The sequence below is a fragment of the Juglans microcarpa x Juglans regia genome, chromosome 5S (assembly GCF_004785595.1).
Source record: "Juglans microcarpa x Juglans regia isolate MS1-56 chromosome 5S, Jm3101_v1.0, whole genome shotgun sequence".
Lineage (NCBI taxonomy): Eukaryota > Viridiplantae > Streptophyta > Magnoliopsida > Fagales > Juglandaceae > Juglans > Juglans microcarpa x Juglans regia.
In genome coordinates, this window is record NC_054603.1 from 30,202,991 (window position 1) to 30,226,331 (window position 23,341).

Genomic DNA, 23,341 nt, shown 5'->3' on the forward strand with positions numbered 1-23,341 from the left:
AAATGATGTTGACATTTTTACAAAAAATTTTGATCCACGTTCAGGATATTTGAGAGGTTTGGGTTGTCAAGTCTTTAGCTCGTCCCCATCATCTAAGAATGCCTCCAACACTTCTAGAACTTTAGAAGAAACGAGTCTTAAGATTGAGGAATTGAGAACAAAGTAGCATAAGTTAGAGGCTCAAGTGGCACAACAAGCAAACATAGAGATACGATTGAAATAACAAGAACATCAACAAGAGGAGTTCAAGAGAGATGCAACTTCAAATGAAAATACTTATGTAACAATTTAGGCATCCAAGCAACTGATTTAATTTATAAGTATTTTACATCTGTTTATGTGTGATGAACATTGTTTTTTTTTTTTTTTTTTTGGTTTGCACTTATGAGACTACTTTTTATATTTATTGCACAAATTCTAATGCATTTTTAAAGATATTATGTATGTCTATATTTGGTTTTTATTGGGTTAAAAAAACTCCTACTATTTGAATAACTAGCAACTGTTTGAACATATAGTCAATCTAATCATTTGAACGGTTACAAAAAACATTTGAACATAATCTGTAATCAACATTCGAACAACAATCGGACATAATGAACTCCATGCTCGAATAATAAGCATTCGAATGCTTTCTAACGAAATCAAACATTACATCAACGTTCAAACGTCTTCTCCTAGTAACACGTTCAGACGTATAATAATTCAATCGAACAATTAACGTAATGCATTCAAACATAGTTGTATGGTCGACCGTACAACTTAACGTTCGAACTTTTTTTCGAGTCAATATGTTCGACCGAATTTATTTCGATCGACCACTTAACCCAATGCGTTTGAACATACTTCTACGATTGGACGTAAAGATTTGGCCATTCGAACGCTATTGAATAGTTTTGTTTAATTTTGTCCTAAAAAATATTTTGAGACAACCTTGTGATGATTTTTTTTTCATCCCAAAAGACCTCTTTTGTTGTAGTGAATATGTTGGAAGAGAGGCAAAGGAGGCCAATATACTAGTAACTAGAATGTGATGATCTACGTTGAAGATGCCATTACAAGATTATAAGCTTATCAGGATTGTTCTTTTTAAGTTTGTTGGAGAGGGATGAGGAGCTATCATCTACCAAGAATGATGCATAAATATTTAAGATGTTATTAAGGATCACCATAGAGGAAGGAGAATCCATAGCAACGTAGCATATTCACATAGAATTTTTCTAAGTAATGTGTTGAACCGCACATTCATAATCAGATTACTTTTACCGTACCTATAATAGTTAAGGTTGTTGATTTTTAAGAAAATTCACCATTTTTTCCTTTAAAATGATCGTGTAATAGAAGTGAATAACATGGCTTCCTTGCGACGTTTTGAGTTTGAGTTGCACACATGATATATGTCATTCTTACTCGAGCTATTATAGATTTAATTTAACATCTAGGGAGTTGATGTAATTGTACATCCAATTTGGCAACTAGAACACTTGTCCATATAGTTTTGGTGTGAATGTGGCAAACATGCCAACCCTCGTAAGTTTATGATACGAAGATCATATGCGAATTGGATTAGAGGTAAATAATTTTTTGATTCATATTGCAACAGGTTATATATAATGGTATGATAAAAATTTCAAATAAATGTAAATAAGAGAGTGTAACTTATTTAAGGCAACATCAGGTTAGGATTAGTTGGAGATTAGTAAATCAAATATTTACTTAATGGGCTTCGAGATTTTGGCCCACCGAAGTCCACCAATGGACTTTTGATTTCGATAAACAATTGACCCAAAATGCTCATTACAACCATTGACCCAAAATTTTAAGGGTGGTTTTGGATGGAGGCAGGAAGGGGAGAAGGGCTGGCCAGCGGCTTGAGCGAGGGGAGAGTTAGAGAGAGAGAGAGAGTGGGCAACGATGACAGAGAGGGAAAGAGAGAAACAGAGAGCGATAGAGATAGAGGGAAGGGAGAGAGTGAGAGATGAGCAGAGGGGGAGAATTTACTTTAAATAACCCTAGCATGCACGTGTAAAACTAGCTAGCATATGGAGAAAACTGTGAAACATAAAACTCATGGATTGAAAACCCAAACAACAACAATTTTCATTTATTGGTATGTTACTGATCATGGACAAGAGTACTGAAACAATCCAACTTTTGAACTATATGCCACCATGCACTCTGTTGGCATTTATATGAACAAAACTCTTGTAAAAACTAAAAAGACATTAATCTTGAGATCATATGCATGCAAGATCACCATGTATTGCCAATTGTCATCAATTAGCAAGCTGGTTCATCAGTTTTGGTAATCATGCAACATGCATATAAAATCCATCTCAACTTTAGGCGCATGAACCCACGATCAAAAATCCTGAATTGTTGTTGCTTTTTGATTGACGAATATTGAGTGCATACTTGTTGGGGATGATCAGTGACCCCAGCCGGAAAAGGTGCGCGCCTGCATTCAAATTTCTTAGGCAAGTTTCTTTACAATTATCTATAATTATATATGTTACATGTGGTTGAACTAATTATGCATGTAATATTTGTGAAAAAATAAAATTGAAATTACTTGTTAAGCGCTGAAGACTGCTTCTGTTGTCATCCTAACTCCTGGGATGATGATATTTGCTTGGTCTGGGGGTTAAAAATTAAGATTTAGATACGAATTATGGGGAATACATGACTAAATAACCTAAAACAACGGACGTTTTGTGAGTACTTACTAAGTGGTGTTTTGGATACGAAGAAGCAGGCTGCAATGACAATATAGAATAAGAGGAGAACCAATCCTTTAAGGTAGTGAGAAGTCCCATCCTACAAAATTGGGAGTGAAAAAGACTTCAATTTGAATGAAGTACAATAATATTTAATTAAGAGGAAGCTTATGCAAGAATAAATAACTGAGTAATGCTATATACAGTTGTGGAATACGCAAGTGCCGTGCAGTCGCTTCGAAAAATAGTAATATTTACTAGTAAAAACTTAATTTTTTTATGTGGGTTCTGTATTTATTTATTTTTTTTTAAAGTGATTACGCGGCGCTTGCCTACTCATGACTGCAATTATCATTTCTCTAAATATATACATGACTTACCTGCAAAGTGAAAGCTGTAGCAACTATAGATAAAGCAAGAGAACCAGTCTCGAGTACATTGAAATCAAGATTCATGTTGATTCCCATAATCCAAGCTACAATCACGCATAATGGAACCTGTGTATTTACACCGTACGTATATTAATTTGCTTAGTATTTTTTTCAAAAGTTCATGAAGAAAGCTTTAATTGATGCAGCTAGCTAGCTAGCTTCTGTTTTAAATTCTCACCACAAACATTGCAATTTGAGCTGCAGACCCCAAAGCAACACCTAAAGTTATATCCTGCATGCATTTGTGCCCAAAAGATTTCACTAATTAAAAATGGCACACAGGAAAATTAAAGCCAATTCCAATATATAATATATATAGAACTCACCAACTTGTTCTTGAAAGCAAATATGATTGCTCCTGCATGTTCCGCTGCATTTCCCACAATTGGTAGCAAGATTATGCTGAGGAAGCTAACAGACAAACCCCAAGAATCTGATGCATCCTGAAGGGGATTAATGGAATAATAATGAGTTATACCATGGTAAACAAATGCCATGTCGAGTGTACAATTTAATTAATGTTTTTTACTTGCCTCAATTGTAGCCACGACATACTCAGACAACAAAGCTATGATTAGGGTCATCCCGAGCAACCAAGTAAATCCACTCCAGAATCCTATCACGGCTGTTTCTTCTACAGCATCATCATCTCCTAGTTCTGAGTCCTGCTAGGTTATGCACCAATAATATTGTTATTACACCAAGTTTGCGTAATTGTAAAAGGAGACATTGCATGCATTCTAGTTGAAATAAAGAACTTTGAGATTTTGTAGAATACGGAATGAGACTTCTCGATCCGAATGGCATATATCAAATTGAGATAAAATTACCTCCTGGGATTCAAATAATTGGCGATGTGTCCACAATTGGAAGACAATGTAGGCAACGTATCCAATTAGCATTACAATGCTACTGGCTCTCGACAACTGGAGGGCTGGTTCGGCAGTCAAAGCAGCCGAGGCACCAGAATATCGAAATAACATCGGCAACAAGTGGCACAACAGTGCCAACAGCAGCAGGAGTGAGTTCACATCGGCTTGTCTCTGTTAAATCAATAAAGTCAATGTCGATTGAGCACCAACTTCAGCCGTACGTACGTGTGTATAATTAATATCGGACATGATGTAGTACTAGATTAATATATTTTATAATGTTTTTTCATAATACTATTATATATAACTCACTCTGTCATATTTTTGTTCTCTACCAAGGTTGGCAATGCCACCACAAAAGAGAGATGTCCCAAGAACCAGAAGAAGGTTGGAAAGAATGGATCCCAAGAGAGAATACTTGACCACGCTTATTTTACGGTCTTTTAGAGCAAATATTGCTATAATGAGCTCTGTTGCATTCCCACAAGTTGCATTTAGGAGCCCTCCCACTGCAAAATCACAAACATAAAGTAATTAACCTCTTCAATATGTGATTTATGAACTTGATCTCGATATTGATGTTAAAGTACTATTCTAACATATCATGTAAATAAACTCTCACATACAACACTCTTTCATCTCAAAATTCAAGCTTGAAGTTATATCAATCATGCACTGAAATTATATATATAATTAATTTTCTTATTAATTATATCAACCTCATAGTCACACATTCCAACCAAAAGAAATCAAGATCCTATAATTTTACAATGATGACATGATTCTATATCTTTCATAGACCTGAGGTTTTGATCAATTATGACATGACCTCGTACTCGAATATCATGTACATTTAAATGCAAAAAGACAAAGACGTTGGTATCAATCGGTTGAATTGTCCGGATTCGACAACTAGATCTGATCTACTACGTACGTTTCGGAAGAAGTTAAATTGAAAGGACATATATATGAGGTTTCAATGTTTTATTTTCAGTCCATGATCATGAGACTTTATACACGTCCTTATAATTTGTAATTGTGTATCTCATGTGTTTTGGAAAAGTCGGGGAAGGGATCTTTTTAGAACAAAAACCATCCGTTTCAATGTATATATAAGTGGATTTCTACATGCTCTTATTATGCAGTGCACCAGAAGTTGAGTAATTAATTACTTCCTTGATGTTTTTATGAAAGAACTAAATGAGTACGACCGGAAAGATTATATATTGGAAATTTTTTTCCCATTTAACGCACACTCAGTGGTCAAATATCAAAAGCTGTAATCGAGAGATGCATGGAGAGATCAGATTGCAGGCTTTTATAATATACCTGTAGGACCTGTGTAGTAAGCAATTTGTCTGCAATTTATGAGGAAAGAAAAGAAGAGAAAACGAGAATGATCAGCATCGATCCCACAGATAAAATGCTTTTTATAAATGATGAACATTAAAAACTATATATCATGTAGCTAGAGAAGTATAGAAAATTTGAATAATTGGTCTTACTCTGTGAGAAAGCTGACACGTTCAGCCAATGGTACCAGTCCAAGTAAACTCAACGCGAAAATCCATGGCTGTTTTCGATTGATAGAACTAATCAGCACACTAGTCTTGGTTGCAGAATACAAAACAATATGATATGAAAATAAATTACAATTCCAGTACTGCCTGTTTGAGCTGTTTGGATCTGCAGTTCACTCATTTTCACAGCTCGCATGCATGATTAACAGCTTCAGCCATTTTTCCTTTTGGCCAACAGATTCAGTCCTTAATTTCTTTTTACCGCACTTCTTTTTAAAAGAGTTTTTTGCAATGAAAATAAATTTATGATCAGTTTTTTGCAATGAAAATCTTATTATATAATATTAAGAATAATAAGAAGAAGAACCAGGACTCATTCATAAGAACCTCGAACGGCCATATATATTTCCATTTTTTTCAACTGATCATAAGCATCTATATATATATATATATATATATATATAATATATATATATATATATATATCTTACAGTACTCACACATAATATCTAAGATAGAGGAAGATGAAGCGAATTAAATTTACCACTTCATATGAAAACTAATGTCCAAAGTACTCATGATTACTGTAAAGTTTAGATATCATGATATGAATTCGTGATATATCATTATTCCAAATTAATTAGCCTAAACAGATAGAAATTAAATTAATAGTGAATTTAATCATTAATCAAGTCCATTATTAATTGTCATAATAACTTATAACATGAAATATTATTACTCACTCTTCCAAAACCGTAACAATTGGCGAGAATGGCCAGAGGGATGGCAGGAAAGAGAACAAAAAGCTTAGTTCCAAGAATAACTTCTTGAAGGTTAGCCAACAAGCGTCTAAGGCAAGCATAAGGAACTCTTGAGACGAGAGTGAGGTCGGACTTTTTGCGAAGGGAAGAGGATGACATGTTGTGTGCTGTCCGGCCATGCCTCATGATCTCCTTGCTCAGCCTCTTGGGGTTGCCATTTTCCAACAGCCATGGTTCATGGTGATGAGGAGGGAGTGCTACGTTTGAAGCCATGCTTGGTGCCACAAAAACAAATCACTGTACTAGCTAGTACTCTACCAAGAAAAGTACGTATACCAGGCCGGCTTAAAGCTGATTTCTTAGTAAGATAGCTATTTCTGTACGCATGTGCGTTATGAGGAGTGAGATACGAAAACGAGGCAGTTCTACTGTTATAAATAGCTAGCGCTGGACATGAATGATTATATGGTAGCTAGGTCAGCAAGGCGGGATAAGGGTGTACTGCATCTTCCTGGAAGTTTCATATTTTTAGTTGAAAAATAATTTAGATACAATATTTTTTTACGTTACTTTAAGTAATTATATTTTAAATGATAAATATTTTTATAAAATATTTTAAAAAAATAATATTATTTTATAAAAATATCTTCGTCTTGTAATATTATTGTGAAAATACATTATGAAAAGATACTCTTTATATATCATTATTCTTTTTAATTTTGTAGTCAACTGTGCGTTGCCAAGAATTTTGTTTCTGGAAGTCATGCCACGCGCGTGTAATTTTATTAATATATAAATAATACTACATACAATCATTAAATTTGTAATTGTTGCATAATCGATTTGAAAAAGAACAAAATCTATTATTAAAAAATTATTTTTTTTATATAGATCTCATATTTTATTTATTTTTTTTAAATAATTTCGTAACGGTTACATAATTTACTATTACAAATATCGATTATCTTAATATATACACACGTCTATATAAGCAGGAAAAGAAATTATAAGTCGGTTATTATAAATTAAGCCAATCTTCCATTTGCGACTGAATTAATTAGTTTGAAATTTCAATTAATATTAGTACTAGAAATCAGGTTTTTTGCGGCAACCAAGTCAAAAAGTTTTTGCGACGAAACATGAATAATAAATACGCAAAGTGGACCCAAATTAGTACTATAATTTGTGTGTATATACAGATTAGGATTATTTATACAACTAATTTCTGTCTCTAGATCAATATTATTATTCATTCGCGCGCTTGATTATATATGTTATATATATGCATATTTTTATTTACATCATGGATATCATGATCACTTGATCATGCGTGCATGTAATGTGATCTCTACCAATTTTAATACAAAATCAATGATATTAATTAATTATAAGAGATAGATCAGCATATAATATATTATAGGTAGCTAGTTGGCGGTGTGCATATTAAAAACATTTTTTAATTAATTCAAATGCAATTATTATATGTGACTATCACAAAGTCAGCTGTAAAATTTCAAGTTTAAGACTAGTATATACTGCATGTGCACGTGTTACTAATTTATAGGTACTCAAATGCATTCTATGGCCAGTCAGAGCTTTTAGATGCAGGCAGATGAAATTAAACAGTCAACATGAGTTCATTAAAAGTTTAAAAACATGAGAACTTAATTTGGCCTATTCTTAATCAATTATTGTTCAAATTTTCAATGATGAGAAATTCTCACGCATTTTGTGCCTTTGGAACAACTCTAGTATCTTCCTTGCTGATGTTGTGTTTTACAACCCAAGCAACTCTATGTGATAGGTTGCTCTGTTTTTGCAAATATGAGCGAAATGAGGGCTCAAGATGGAGAGAAACACCTCCGATGTTTAAATCAGCTTGGGTTCTCGATTTATGATTTAAGGGAGTTTCAAATGAAAGTGCCTACAGAATGTTTTGCCCCAGCGAGGGGGATATATATATATTCATGGCCGAAGTGATCCCCTGGTAAGCTCATTGTGGTTCGGCCAGACCCTGGGAAAGACCTCCCTCACAATACTTAGCGAATTCCCACTATACACGTGTGGTGAGAATTCAAAATGTCTCATTTCGCTTTTCTCAAGTAAGTTCCCCTTAGTGCACATTCAGCACCTCGCGACTATTTGGCTGCACTATCAATGACTTGACGACGCCTCAAGTTCTTCCCACCCTTTTGTTATCTGAAGGTTCAAGGTGGGGGGAGGGGGGGAACTAGCCTGCATACTGGACTATGCGTCCCACGCGCCCGTCATTTGCTCTTTATGCTTTCATGGGTTCTCGTCGGTTGGGTTCCACGATACCACTTCGTGCGTTTCTAGAGACCTGGCACATCCCTTGGATTTCTGGCTCAGGGTCGCTTCGTTGTCTATAGAATGCCAACTATCGCGTCCTCCTCTACATAAAGCCCCATCATTTCCCTCATTTTCTGCAATTTCCACTTCTCATCCTCTTGCACTTTTATCCAAGCCTTCCTTCTTAGTTCCTCTCCTTTCACTTTGTTGCTTCGTTCCTTCTTCCTTCTGGTTCCCAATGGCTTCCAAAGGATCTTCCGACGCTCGTTATTTGTACTTTGCCATGTGAAGTTGGGAGTCACTGATCTCTGCTAATGACCTCCGTGCTCTAAGGAGGACATATGACATTCCAAAATCGAGGATGCGTAACCGTGGTGGACTCCGATGGGATGGCATCTCGGGTTGTGCTCTATCCCTTGATGTTTAAAAACAGCCTTCAACTTCCGTTCTGCCACCCCATCCAAGACATCCTCAACTTTCTAGGGTTGGCCCTAGCACAGCTTCACTCGAATGCCTAGCGGCTTTTGGTTGCCAATTGTGTGATCTTTTGGAAGGTGCTCAACTCCAGTCTTGAGATGCCTGGGAGTTTCTGTCAATGTACCGGGTACTACGCCTCGACAGGAGCTTGGGTAGCTTCTAAGCACGTTCCTCTGAGAAGCACATTGCCAGCCTAGAGAAGCAGCATTCCCACATAGAGAAATGGTCCCGGAAATTCTTCTTCTTCTCTGGCTCGGGATGGGAGTATCCCGAGGGGGAGGAGTCCACTAGGAGTTCCCATTCCAAGACATCTGGTCGTACGTGCCCAATAGTAAGAGCTTGGACATCAAGTTGAACAGGAGGGAGGAGGTCAGGCTGGCGACTGTGCTAACTTGGGTGGGTACGCCCCCTCGACATCGAGATCGACGTGGTGTTAACTGTTGCCAACATCACGAGATTCTTGTCCTTCTCCAACCGTTCATATGTGCTGGGTCGGGATTTCTTGGAGGCTCCCCCTTCTCTCCAGAGTCAGAAACGCCACTCCAGCCCTCCTGCGGCAAGTGATAAGAAGAAGCGTCATCAGGTGGATCGCAACGCTGGGTCATCTAGGCATGAGGTTGGGGGTTCCATTTCCCACCCCATCCCAAGGGGTAACACGATTTGCGAGGCTTCCGGGAGTGAGGTTGGGGGTTCTCAATCTTGTGCTGGGATCCTCGTTCCACCTTCTCGAAGGGCCACTGTGCAGGAGCCACAACGCCCCTCTTTGTACCACTTATGGCCCTGTCATCTTTGAATCACGTCTTCGTAGAGGAGGAAGGTGACAATGGCCTTCGAATGGCCTTCTTCAATGCCTTAATCAAACTTACAACCTGCGAGCTTGTTCTGGAGGTCGGGTCTTTCCCTTCCTTTGAAGAATCACTCCTATCGGAGGACCTCATTCCTCCGATCGTAGGGCAGAAGCCCCCTCTGCCCCCTCAAGTTCCCGACTGACTGATTGGGAAGAGGTCGGGCCAAGTTCTCTTTTCGTTGTGGAGTTGAGCGACGACTGTGTGTCCATTCCATCACCTTCCCTCGGCTACTCTCCAGAACCAAAAGTCGGTTCCTACTTGGCTTCGGATGAAGTAGTGCCGCAGCCTTCTCCCACCTGCGAGCCAGACTTTCCTAAGGTGGAGGTCGTCTCCAGGATAGAAAAAGTGGCTACACAGGTTAAAGCTCATGTGACCACCGTAGCCCCCCCTTGGGGGTCCGTTGCCTTTAAGGAGACGGTTTTGGTGGAGCCCAGGCTCGAGCAGACGAGATTCAAGGTTGTGGGTGAAGCGTCAGAGGATTACGATGCTGGCCCCTCCTATGAATCTATTATGGACACGCTCGGGCCCTCTTGGCAATTGGGGGATGTTGGGCCGCCCCCACACTCTGAGGCAGAAAGGCCCCAAAAGACTGGTCTGGGCTTCGAGAGGGCTCGAGCCAAAGCAATTGATCGGGAGACTTGGAGGTTAAAGCCTCTCTTCACTCAGGTTCCTATTGTTTGCACTTTGTTTGATTTTTCAAAAATTCCCTTCTCTTAACATTGGTTGTGACGCAGACTGCGGACCAACTGGCCTACATGATTGTGGAAGAGTGTGGGGAGCTTGAGGTGGAGAACAGGGCGCTTCGCTCGCTGGTGCTTCTCGCCCATATAGAAGTCTACAAGGCAAACCGAGAGGTGTAGGAGGTGACCCTCGAACATGATGCCTTGGTGGAGGACCTGGACACTTTGAGGGAGGGTAACAGGCTCTTGCAAGAGAGAGGTAGGAAGTTCCGTGAAGGGAAGGCCCTCGTGGAGGGTGAGTTAGGCAGAACCAAGGAGGGGAGCTTTTCCAGGTCCATTCAGAGTGCAAGTGTCTCAAGGACGAGCACGTCAAGGTCCAGCGGGACTTGCGGAGGCGGGAGGAGGAATTGGTCGTCTGTGGTCATACACTCTCGATTGAATCGGGAGAGGTATGACTTCAAGCTTTTGTCGTCAAATTGTTTTACTGTTAGGAGGTAGGCGGCTGGGTGCCTCCTCTTTCGGCTTGCCATAAACTACATTAGAAAGATATGGGCCAACTCACCAAACCTGATGGTAGGGATCCAAACAAGGCTCTCGCAACCCCCTTTAATGTCAATGGGAAGGCTTGGCATGCGACCTCTCCTGGGAACCCATGAAGGTTCATGTGGGCCTTGAACATCTTGAAGTGGTCCTTGGGCCTGTCGTACGCTTCCATTTGAGAAACCTTGAACTTGGTTGGGAGAGGGACGGCCATGACTTTTACGTTGTACACTAGACCCGTGCTAGTGAGCAGCTGGTCTACAGAGGATGACGTGCCAATTCGCTTAGCTAGTTCTGCATACTTGTAACCGAGCTCAAGGTGCATCCTATGTCTTTCTTTTTCAGCCATAACAATCTCTGGGGCTCGTCGTGATTCGGCGTGCTCGTTGTGGCTGAGTTCTGCTCCTTCTGCCAGTTCTTCGTTGGTTATTCGTAATGCGGCTTTTTCTTGCCAGAGGGCTCCCACCTCCTCCATCAACTTCTTTATCGTGACTCCCATTTTGGTGAGTCTTGATTTCATCATTCTGAACTGATCTTCTTCTCTTGATGAAGTCTAGGAATGTATCTTTGCCCGCATGTGAAGGATGTGCTTCTATAGGATATATCCTAGAGATGGCGCGATTGTTGATGTCGTATTTCATAGCCCAAGCAACTCCCCGCAATGGGTCGATTTGTTCCTGCGAATATAAGGGAAATGAGGGCTCGGGGTGGTGAGAAACACTTTCGATGCCTAAGTCAGCTTGGGTTCTCGATTTATGATTTAAGAGAGCTTCAAATGAAAGTGTCTAAAGAGTTTTTTGTCCCAGCAAGGGGGATATATATATATATATATATATATATATACACCTAGTCGAAGTGATCCTCTGGCAAGCTGATCGTGGCCATGTTGTTTTGTACTCAGGTCGTGCCTCCTTCCCACGTTCTACAACACAATAGTTTGTCCATGCCCGATCGTGGCAACCATTGACAGTGTAGGGTGCACGACGTGGTGTGCCCGCCCCCGACCTTCATTAAATGCGGCATGGTCTCGACCTGGCACGCCCACCTTCTAGGTCTGTCTAGCCATCAGTGTCCAGAGACCAGGGTTGTTCTTGACACTGTGTATGGGATTGTCAGGTAGTGGTGTCAGACCTTCTGACCCAAGGATCCACGTTCCATGCATTAGACTTCGCTGCCCTTCTCTGGGCCTCTTGGGCTATCCTTGCACTTCTCGGCCCGACCCATCCTATCCTTCCATACTAATTTCCTATTGTCGGGCTACCCTTAAGCCCATCGGTGCCTTGCGGGTTGGAGCTGTGTGATTCAGCTCGATCGACTCTAGGAATGGTCTCCCTCACATTAATTCTCATTAATGAACACAAGTCAAAAACTCTAAAGATGAGGCCATGCAGTTTCACCGATTGAGTCATCATGAACATCATTCTCTAAAAGGTACATGCAGGATACTGTGATACAAAATTATTCTGAACCAAGAGAATTCCAATGTTTCTTACTACCTCGCTACAGGAGCCACTTGACCACGCAAAAAATCAAAAACAAAAGATGCAACTTTTTCTATTTTGTTTGGGTTCAGATGTTAACTTGCTAGCTGTTTTCATCCACAAAAGCATCTCATGGTAATGGGAGTGACCGTATCACGCTGTAATCTTTGCAATGATTCACCTCTCAATGCTTTGTTTGTATGTTTATGTCACTTTCGTATTGCCGTGATGCGAAAGATCAAGACCAACTTGCATAATTTACAGCCAAAGTAATTAATTTCATGTGGCCATAGCTAGCTAGCTTTGCTTGCGTTATAACCACGTACAGGATCGAGCTACATAAGAGAAGAACGTACAAATCACCTCCTCCGTACACGTAGCACTGTATTATGCATGGAAACCCTTCCTGGAAACTTCCCAAGTCTGTCCGTACAAAACCAGACGGTTATGATCATGACCCTAACATGTCACATATGATGATCTTCTGTCGACGCTCGAGAAAACATATAGAAAGGACAAAACTGCTAATTAACATGTTATGGATGAGCCTATAATTAATTTACCAGCTTCCTTGTTACATGATCAGTAATTTATTATTAACCCACTAATGTTTAAATTAAGGCATATTAATTATGGTTTCCCCGCAAGAAAATCATGGCATGCATGAAAACTGCACAAAGTGCCAAGGAAAGGAAAGTAGAAAGAAGCTTCGCTAGCTATATATATATATGTTAGAAGTAGATAAAGCAAAATTAGCCTTCAGGCCGGTGTCTATATATATATATATAAGATCATATTTGCAACACCAAATTGTGGCCATATATATATGGATGAAATACTTGGCATCAGCAGGAGTTTTTTTGGGCATTCTACTCAATGAAGGTTAGTGCTTAATCACGGGTAATATTATATGTTGTTTTTTCAAAATTGTTGGAATAGATGTCTCAGATATTGGTTATGGTAGCATTCTGAAACAAACTATTTCATCAGATCCATCCAAGCAAATTGTTCGTTTCCATTCTGGAATTTAGAATAATGCACATCTTAATTATAGTACTATTAAGAAAGAAATTTTATTTATAGTACTATATATATGTATCTCTAAATTTCAAAGTGATTTGTTAAATAAAAAATTCTTATTACGTATTGATTGTAAAAGTGCTAAATATGTTTTAGAAGAAGATATTGAAATTAAACATCTCTTCTTATATATATATAAATACATATATATATATAAATACATATATATATGTATTTATATTTATATTTATATATATATAACCTCACCCACATGCATTCACGTTTATATCTTGCTATTTGATACATACATGCGTGTTTGCAAACCTGCCCTCAATTATTAATTTGGAGTCTGATATTCTTGGGTAGGTGGATATATAGAATTTGAAGGGCTTGTTCATTTGTTCACGTACGTACGTACGTTCGATCCACATTTTTAGTCAATTTGCAAAACCAACTGCAAAATTATTTCAAGTACTACGCTTTTGCGTTGTTATAGCTATACATGTGGTTCAGTGGTTGTTGATGATCAAGCATATTGCAGGATCTCGCTTTCTTAAATCATCCAATTGGTTTTGCATAATCAAATCTGTTTATATATGTTAATGAGGAATGCTATGCATCAGTCATTATTTACTCTCGCACTCTACACCTATAGTTTTTTTATAGGATACTATGAAGGTATTTTTCATAAAGTGTAAGGATGTTTTTTATAAGATATGGAGTATGAGGTGTGAGGTGGAGAATAGTAATTGATGAGAAAAAATTTTCTATGCTAATATCTTTGCCGGCCCCAACCAGCTGGTTAATTTATAATTAGGTCTTATTTCCTTAATTTGGATCTCATTTATTCGGTTTCTCAAAAAAATTGTCCTAAAGCCGCAATATTCATTTTTTTTAGCCGAAGTTTTGTAAATAGCCTAAATTTACACACAAATATATATATTAGAATTCTATGCATCAGTCACTATTCACCACTTTCATACTCCATCTATAGTTTTTTTTTTTTTTTCTATAGGGTGTGGGCCGGGTGTTTTTCATAAGGTGTGTGAGTATTTTTCATATGATGTAGGGTGTATGATAATGAATAGTGATTGATGGGAAGAATTTATATATATATATATATATATATATATTATATCCTTTATCATCTGTTTTTTGGATTCAGATCATCATGCATGGCGAGTTTACAACCATTTTCTTGCCGACACACATTATTCGGTGCAATTTTGTTTGTTTTCATCTTTTTGGGTAATGCTTATATATATATAGTTTTAAGCTTTTGAATCTTTGATCAGGTGGGAAGAGGTGTGTGCTGTTGTTACAGGCGATTTGCATGCATTCGGCTCCCGTGTCATCAAGAAATGGCCAGGGATCACAGGCGAGCCCACTGCAGATTTCATGTGAAGGGCATGCAAGAGATCAAACAGATTTTTTGTCGTCCCCATGCATCAACATATATATATATATATATATATATATATATATATACATGCCACTAGAAGGCGTGAGATAACTCCGAACTGATCCCCACCTTTCCTATAATTGATCTCTTCGCCTCTTTCATATATAGATTATGATCACTTGAGTCCAGAACCAACCCACATGGAAGGTATGGATGCATATGCAGTCCCATCCCAATCTAGGTTAACGTTGAGCCTGAGCACCAAATTCCAAAATATATTTGCCCCCACCCTATAATGTGTTACGCAGCTTCCGCGAAGCTTCGTCTTTCTACCTCAGCATTACCGGACGGTTCTGTACGGACAGTTGCTATATGTGTATTTTTTTCACTTCCATATAGATGATATAGCAGATGAAAAACATATATAAACATAAATATATATATATGTAATTTGTGGTGTCAAAGAGTAAATATGATTCTGAAAGTGTATAACTTGATTGCTTGGTCGAAGTCCTGATCTACTCTTCAGAACGTTGAAACGTCAACCTTGTGGTAGTGACAAAATGTATTGATCTTTTGGGGATTAATGCAGTTGATCACGCAATACTTGAAACCCTCTGATTTCCTCTTTCCTGTATATATATAGATAGATAGATATATATATATATATATATATAGAGAGAGAGAGAGAGAGGGGGGGGGGGGGGGGGTAACTGGGTAAGCACTGGTGACACGTGACTCGTCTTTTGTTTGCATGCAGTACTGCTGGGGGTGTCGATGTATATATATTTCTACGCTATAGAAACTCTACTTCGCTAGGATATTATCCCCATGTGTGATTTAGAACTTGACATTGGTTCTCTCTGTGGTTTAATTAGAAGTTAGAACTTGATATTAGTTCCATCTTAAGGATTTTGTCTGATTAGGATTTTGTATGATCCCTCCTCAATCCATTCTAATTGTTGAGTGTACGGGATTACTTGAGAGGAAGAAATTTTTGTTCGTTACAATAGTTTTAGGCCCCGTTTGGATATAGAAACGGTTTTATCTCATCATTAAGACTGTTCATTCGGGCCAAATTTTTTCCCGGCCCGATCCAGAACCTAGATAACCGGATTTCGGTTACGGTTTTCGGCCTGGGTCAAATCCGAGCCGGAACCCCATTGTGAAAACCGGATATAGCCGGTCCAGATTCGAGTATAAAACCCGGATACCGAGTTTGTATAAAATAGAAAATAATCTTCAGTCAAATTTTGATTCCACTCTCCAAGGCCCCAACCACGATCTCTCTCTCTCACACACACACGAAACCCTAGCCGCTGCCGTGTCTCTCTTTCGTTCTTCACTCCCCACCAGTGACCATAATCTGTATTGCCATCGGTCTTTTAGCAAAGATTTTCCCGATTTGCAAGGTGCTCTGTTTGGGTTTGCTGCGTAAAGGGTGATCTTGTGATTACTCATCCTTTTCTTTTTCTTTTCTGAGATGTCAAAACCCTAGCCTCCTCTGCCTATCAAAGTGTCATCTTCATCCTCGTGTCGTCGTCTTCATCCTTAGGTATGTTTTATTCTCTCTGTTTGTTTTGTTCTCTCCTTGTTGATTTTGAGTATGTTTTGATGAGAATGTTTGAGGAGTATTTTTATGAATTAGATCCTCATGCCGTCATCTTCATCCGTGGGTATGTTTTTTTCTCTCTGTACGTTTTATTCTCTATTTGTTGATTTCGACAAAGGTCTTGTGAGATTCAATGTTTTCCCTTTAGCTTTTTTTTTTTAGAAGATCTGTTGTTTTCAGTGAAAATTTTGAAGTTGAATTTAATAGATAACAAGTAGCTACTCCATATATATTATAAACATGATTATTCGATTGTGATGGGTTTTAGACTTTGGGGTGAAAGTGATGGATTAATATTTTCTTAGATCTCCTTTTTTGTCTTTAACATGGGTCATTTTTCACTATTGATCTGCCCATATCTTGAGTTTCTTCAACCAAAGATCTAGAAAGAAGCAAAGGAGCAAATACTGCACATGACCTCGTAGACCCTTTCCTTGTTCTAGCACGTCTGGGTATGGAACTCTCTCTCTCTTGTGTGTGTGTGTTGGTATGGATTGTTTTCTTGAAAGCCAAACAGAATGTCTTCTACATATATTTTTGAAAAGTTTGAATTGTTATGCAGCAGTACTAATAGAAAAAAATATAGACTTTTCCTATCTGAAAAGTCTTTACAAGGATTACAACTTCCCATTATTGATTTAAATATGGAACTCAATGATCAATATCTTTTTTTAAAGTCCATCACTAAACAGATCTTTAAAGATATTGTATCTTAATACAATTTTATACTGGAATCTCTCGTTAGCATTATCACAATTTTCTTTTACAAGTATCTATTTTGCAAAGAAAGAGATGAAAGGTAACCCAACTAGGATGAAGCAATTTGAGCTAGGCAAGCTTGGAAAAGCTCCTGATGAAATGTCAGGAAAGGCTTCTTTAGAGAGCTTCTTTGGTGTGAGATTAAATCATTGATGGGAAGACTGTGCTGCTGATTTTGTAACTCATTTATTGTAATTTTGTGTTTGGTAATGTAATTTACAAATACCAATAGTGTAATATGTAGTGGATTGCATTGTGATGCATGCATAGATGAATATTGGATTTGTTTTTTTTGTTTTACAACCCGAAACCCGGATTTCAAAAACTCGAATCCACCCGAGTTCTGACCCGGGTCTGACCCGGACCAACCCAGTCCAGTTTCTGACCCGGGTTTGAAACCCGAGTCCCAATCCGGGTATACCTGGATTCCTGGGTTGAAACCTAGATGAACACCCTAACTCATCATTATAACTTTTTCAAATTCCCACAAAATATAATAAACAATTCAACTTTTTTGAATCTCAAAATAATAGTAATATTAAAAAATAATATTTTAGCATTACATGTTTGTGTTTGAAATAAAATAAGATCTAATGCATGTCACATGCACTATGCTTGAAGCAACCAAGTCGAAATAGGAGCTTAAGCCAATTTCCAAATCGTTGATATCTCCCTAATCAAGCAGTACTTTTTTAGGTCAGACTCTCAAAATACATGCAAACTACAAAAGAAATAGGTGCAAGACAAACTGAAAACGATAGCAACAACCTAGTCATCGATACAAATGTTAAGGAGACGAAACTTATGTCGACTATCTTTGTCCACTGATTTAATATCAGTCCAGGCTAATCTTTTCACAAAGGAATTTCATTGCCCATGAAGAATGCTTGTTTCAATTTTTGTCGAGCTTGAGCCAAAGAGTTCAACGATCAAACAATTAAACAGGCGGCCATGTGGTCCAAGCAAAATAATAGCAGTACTAGCAATCAGCTACCAACAATCATTGATAAACGACAGCCATATTATTTGTGGGACTATTTTTATAATGACTAGCTGGGTGCTTTTCCGGACTAAACATTCTCAGAAAGCCTGTCTACCAGTCACATTCCAAGATGATGAATCGTTCAAGGGCATCCAAGGAGTAAGGGGAGGAGTATGATATTATCTTGGCCCAAAAGAAAACCTTTCAAATTTGTCAGAACTCAAAGATTCTACGTCATTGGTTCATTCAACTAGGGTTATAAGAAACCAGAGCCAAGTACAAGTTCGTGTGAGCTGGCCTGGGCTAGGCTTATGGTCGCAATGTGAGCATAAGTTGAGAATATAGACCACATTGCACATGCTACATACTGAATATCAGTACTATGACAGCCTAGCTAGTTGGCTCCTGACAATTGAAAATAGTACATCCCCAAGACCATACAATCGGCCAAGATCTATATCTTCAGACAAGAGTTATGGTCCCCCGTCAACAATTCTCCCTCTCCAATAAGGTGCCATTACAATATTTGATGTGGTCGTAAATGATGGGTAATCTTCCAAAACAATGGCAGTCATTTGTGTACATGAGAGAGGCCACAGATGATTTTACATGAATAACGTTGTTCACAAAAGCTAAAATAATGAAAATGCTGACCAAAATTCATTTCAAACTCTTGAATGACATAATAACTATTGTGCTCACGGAATACCAAAACACTCCCGATGTAAGCATATCTACTGAAAATTCTAGAAAAGAAAAGGCAGAGTGCAAAGACCTTGTTCGACTCAACTGATTGTAATTTCTAATTTCGGCTTCAACTATTAACTATATATTGTCTCCAGAAACAGTAGCATGCCTGGGTTTGATGCAATACACACGGGAACCAATGTGCTTTACTTCAAGACCACCATTCTCACAGCCAGTGAAGAAGAGGGACTCATCCTCCTTACCAATTCTGCGCCTCCAGCTCATTAAAAATACTGGCTGGGGCAACCTGACCCCTGCTTCTGCAGGTAAGAGGCATAACAATATCAGCAAGATTAGCAATTCAGTCCATCACATGTGTATACAATTTTTTTATCACTGTACCACCATTCTGTTCAATCTCCATCCTTTTAACTGCTTTGTTATCCTTGGGCTTGTAAGATTTGAGAAGAAAGGACAGAGTCTTGATCAAGTTTGTGTACTGTTTCACATCTACAAGCAAACAAGAAAAAAACACATTAAGACCTATTTTTTCTTTTTTCGAAGAGGGATATCGAGGGCAAACAGGATGGGGCAGGGGATACAGCGCTAGAAGTGTGTAATCAACCCCTAGGGGTTCACTCAAGTAACCTGGGTTGGCTCAAGTGGTAAAGGCCTTGGCCTTGGTGGTATGCTCCCTCCAAGATCCAAGGTTTGAATCCCACTGGTTGCAAACAATCTCTAAGGGCCATCGGATTGGGGGATTTTTTCCTTAAATTACCCAAAATGCACTTGCGGGAAACTCCTTGCTGAGGGCCTATGCATCCTCGGGATTAGTCATGACGCTGTTCTCAAACACCCGGTGCCAATAAAAAAAAAAAAAGTGTAATTTCCTGTTTTCCAAGCACGAAGACAAGAGAAACACCAGCTCTTTCCCTCTAAGGTGGAAATTAATTCAAGGTTTTCTACAATAAAATTCTCATCGATTTACATTGTTCATAATCAAGTTGAAAAATTAATCCAAGAATCACAAAGCCAAAGAGTCAACAAATATTGTGAACATACTTTAGCATCTTACCAATGCTCAGAAATCTTTACAAAACTACTAAAACCATTGAAGTAATTATGTAATCAGGGAAAACTTGGGAAAGAGTTCTTCACTGGAAGAGCCATATTGGTTTTCAACACCAATATCTCAAGAAATGCCAAACCTCCAGACATATATGGAACTTGTAGCTTTGGATGGTGGGTTTCTCCCCCACTTTGCTGGTCTAATTTTATGCATGGCTTTTTTTCTTTTGTTTTAAATAGCCAATTTCTGTCAGTGCATATCGTGAAAAGTGTTCGTTGCATGAAAATATCCATTATCTCCCCCACAAAAAAAAAAAAAAAAAAAAAAAAAAAAAGGCCAGTTTAATTGAGTGAAATAAAAAAGATCAGAAGCTTACACAATAAGATATCACTAGCAATAATCAGGTCCCAATCTGGGTCAGTGATGGGAAAGGTTTCTCCCCATGTATCTGTAAACAGAAGCATGGTCTGGTATTAACGACAACTACACCAAAATAAAATCAATTATGAAAATCCAATAACAGTGAATGAGAAATGCCACATTCTACAGAGTGATTGCATTAAGAAACTTGTACTCCTCAGTAATTGACCACATATGACTCACAAGTTAGTGGGAATTAAAAGAGAACCCACGCTTTATGTGAGGAAGGACAGGAGTAATCCCATTAGCCCTGCAGTTATGAGCTACGTTCTCTTCAATTTCCTGGTCATCATAGTCTGATGTCGTGATGTCAAGACAAAAAGACTTTCGGAGATATATGGCCAAAGCACCAGTGCCACTGCCATTAAAAAGAATACTTAGAATCTACAGACAAACACTACAGCCTTTACACATCAAGTTTAAACAGAAAGAACTTACTATATTGCACACTAATCAAGAATAATTAAGTGTATCCTATTTTTTTTTATCGGTAATTAAGTGTAGCCTATTTAATATAAGCAATAAAAAACAAGTATCAGAAGATAAAGAAACCCAAAATGTGCAGTAACCACGATTAAAAATTCAATAAGACATACTAGGTTCATATCCCAAGCCACTGCCTCAATGAATTCGTGCTGCAGAAGAATGAGTCACCGATGCACAAACCTCATACATAAGCACAAGGTTTGGGTATTGACATGTATTCATTACCCATATTGCTCCAACCAGGCTAGAGACAAAAGGTACATCCACATAATAGATAGAATATGGAGTAGTCGCAAATAAACAACAAAAAAAGATTTTACTGCACATAACAACATCAAGGAGCAAAAAAATCACTATCAACAGGAGTGCCAGTCACATGCTAAAGACTGCCAAGAATGAACCAATACGGTCACAATGTCATCAAATACTAACAACAACGAGCAATAGACCCACCTGCCCAATTCAATGCATCGCCGGCCTTCTATCCATGAACGGTGCTGAACCAAAAATTCTGCAAAAGCAAATGTCCCAGGCCAGAGTAAATTGGCATTCAACTGGTGAAACGAAAATTCCCGGATGAACAACTCCTACATACAAGCAAACGCATGGGTAGTGTAAGAACAGGAATATAACCCCGTTTAAATGCCCAGTTGGCTAGCTAGCTCTATGGAATTGCAGGTTTGCATTTTCGCTTATGAACTCCCAAAAAAGGAAAAAGAAATGCCCTTATGGGTAGAATTTTCGCACAAATAAACCAAACACAATTTAGCAAATCAATCCAAATTAACAGTATTGATCATGTAAAGGAATAAGCTTTACCATTCCGGGAAATTCATGCCTCCTCTCCTCGTAGCTTTGATGAGCCTCTGTCTTCTCATTATCTACAAGGAAATGGGCAAGATTTGTATTTGATATGAAACGAACAGAGCGAGAGAGCTATATGCAATCATTAAAAATAAAAAGAGCGCGACAGAGTACGAGAAGAAGTGTCATCTTCGTCGGGGAAAAGCGAAGATGGAGAGAATAAAGCTATGTCCATTCTCTTGCTTGTTTTTCGTTCTTTTTCTTTCAATCCAGGCTGCCGCTACAGACCAGAGAGACCAGACCTAGCCAACGCTTCCTTGTCTGTTTCCTTCCTGGCCCCGCACGCCGTGTATTTGTCCCCAACGCCGAGGAACCCAGTGAACGAAGTAACTACTAAGCCTTCGTTTGGATCATCAACTTATCTCAACTCATCATTATAATTTTTTTAAATTTTAATACAAAATATAATAAGCAATTCAACTTTTTCAAATTTTAAAATAATAATAATATTAAAAATAATATTCTAACAATATTTTATCATCTCAACTCAACTCAACTCATTTCAACATCTAAACACCACCTAAAATGACGTGACGTCTCGCCACCACAGTTCTACCCTTAATCCGAACTCGTCGTGATGGCGTGATTTTGTTCTCTACTTTCAAGTTTCATGTTCACTGATTTTGTAATTCATCCGAGTGAGTTTAAATTATGATGGCATTCGCTGTGAAACCGAGTAGGTTTGAGTTTAATAGTTCAATTTGAAATCTAATTACTAGATAAATAATGTTACATACAGTCGTAAAATATGTAAATATTATACAATCACTTTAAAAAAGAATAGGATTCACTATTAAAAAATTAATTTTTTTTTTAATATGAATCTCGTATTTACTCATTTCTTTCAAAACGATTGTATGACAATTGCACACTATACGAGAACAAATATCATTTGTCATAATAGATTGGCTGTGAGTTTTTCATTTAAGCATTGGCTGGTCTTTTTGGTTGGTTCATATCCGTGCTAGGCATCAGTGTTGCATGGAAAATTGGTATGGAAGGAATTTTTTAAAACATTCATTGATGGTATGGGTCTATTGGGTTTCTATTGAAAATAAGATTGTGGCCCTGGAATTTTGAAGGAAATGCTAAAAGAATAAATTGATAAAGTTAGGAACTTTATGTAAGTCACAGTGACTAATTTGGTAATTGAAAAAAGTAAGCATTGTCAAAAGCAAAGGATTGCTTGCAATTCACAAATAAATTATATCTCACAAACTAATATAATTTCATCTTATTTGTTAAATCTACTTTATAATAAAAATAACTTTATAATTTGACCAACCACATCAAGCCACATCAATTTGTGGAATTGTTTATGTATAATTCCTTTGTTGATAGAATATTTCCCAAAATTTAATATATAAACCAAACAAGGGATTTAGATTTTAAGGACTCAAATC

At 38.0% G+C, this 23,341-nt stretch overlaps 2 protein-coding genes and 1 long non-coding RNA gene across 7 annotated transcripts; 1 reads left to right on the forward strand and 2 right to left on the reverse strand.

The window, feature by feature from the left end:
- Positions 1–2,075: 2,075 nt before the first annotated feature.
- Positions 2,076–6,735, reverse strand: LOC121268023 (vacuolar cation/proton exchanger 3-like). Of its 2 annotated transcripts, none has more exons than XM_041172125.1 (12): positions 6,284–6,735; positions 5,526–5,593; positions 5,350–5,378; positions 4,333–4,529; positions 3,979–4,191; positions 3,682–3,813; positions 3,475–3,591; positions 3,327–3,380; positions 3,098–3,214; positions 2,727–2,817; positions 2,573–2,637; positions 2,076–2,458 (listed from the first exon to the last, which is right to left on the reverse strand). In XM_041172125.1, the coding sequence occupies exons 1-11, from the start codon at positions 6,572–6,574 to the stop codon at positions 2,576–2,578; spliced, it is 1,371 nt and encodes a 456-aa protein (XP_041028059.1). In that variant the 5' UTR covers positions 6,575–6,735; the 3' UTR covers positions 2,076–2,458; positions 2,573–2,575. The 2 variants fall into 2 exon arrangements, with proteins under 2 accessions (XP_041028059.1, XP_041028058.1); XM_041172124.1 differs by having other exon boundaries at positions 3,682–3,816.
- Positions 6,736–13,340: 6,605 nt separating this feature from the next.
- Positions 13,341–15,667, forward strand: LOC121266736. Its single transcript, XR_005940903.1, has 2 exons — positions 13,341–13,519; positions 14,823–15,667. It is a non-coding gene; the product is annotated as an uncharacterized LOC121266736 (long non-coding RNA).
- A 3,171-nt stretch (positions 15,668–18,838) lies between these two features.
- Positions 18,839–22,232, reverse strand: LOC121268442 (protein-lysine methyltransferase METTL21C). Of its 4 annotated transcripts, none has more exons than XM_041172726.1 (7): positions 22,053–22,232; positions 21,894–21,955; positions 21,528–21,661; positions 20,801–20,946; positions 20,545–20,616; positions 19,505–19,609; positions 18,839–19,413 (listed from the first exon to the last, which is right to left on the reverse strand). In XM_041172726.1, the coding sequence occupies exons 1-7, from the start codon at positions 22,111–22,113 to the stop codon at positions 19,238–19,240; spliced, it is 756 nt and encodes a 251-aa protein (XP_041028660.1). In that variant the 5' UTR covers positions 22,114–22,232; the 3' UTR covers positions 18,839–19,237. The 4 variants fall into 4 exon arrangements, with proteins under 4 accessions (XP_041028660.1, XP_041028659.1, XP_041028657.1 ...); XM_041172725.1 differs by having other exon boundaries at positions 19,502–19,609; XM_041172723.1 differs by having other exon boundaries at positions 18,839–19,419; positions 22,053–22,230.
- Positions 22,233–23,341: the final 1,109 nt, after the last annotated feature.

Bases quoted from the DNA above. Each gene is read 5' to 3' on its own strand.
- LOC121268023 (XM_041172124.1), bottom strand. From the start codon at position 6,574: ATGGCTTCAAACGTAGCACTCCCTCCTCATCACCATGAACCATGGCTG. The intron at 3,817-3,978 runs GTAATTTTATCT...TGCATAACCTAG, and splicing joins AATTATTTGAATCCCAGGAG to CAGGACTCAGAACTAGGAGA. The intron at 3,592-3,681 runs GCAAGTAAAAAA...AATCCCCTTCAG, and splicing joins ATGTCGTGGCTACAATTGAG to GATGCATCAGATTCTTGGGG.
- LOC121268442 (XM_041172722.1), bottom strand. From the start codon at position 22,113: ATGGACATAGCTTTATTCTCTCCATCTTCGCTTTTCCCCGACGAAGAT. The intron at 21,956-22,052 runs GTACTCTGTCGC...ATTTCCTTGTAG, and splicing joins CGAAGATGACACTTCTTCTC to ATAATGAGAAGACAGAGGCT. The intron at 19,610-20,544 runs GTAAGCTTCTGA...GTTTGCTTGTAG, and splicing joins TGCTAGTGATATCTTATTGT to ATGTGAAACAGTACACAAAC.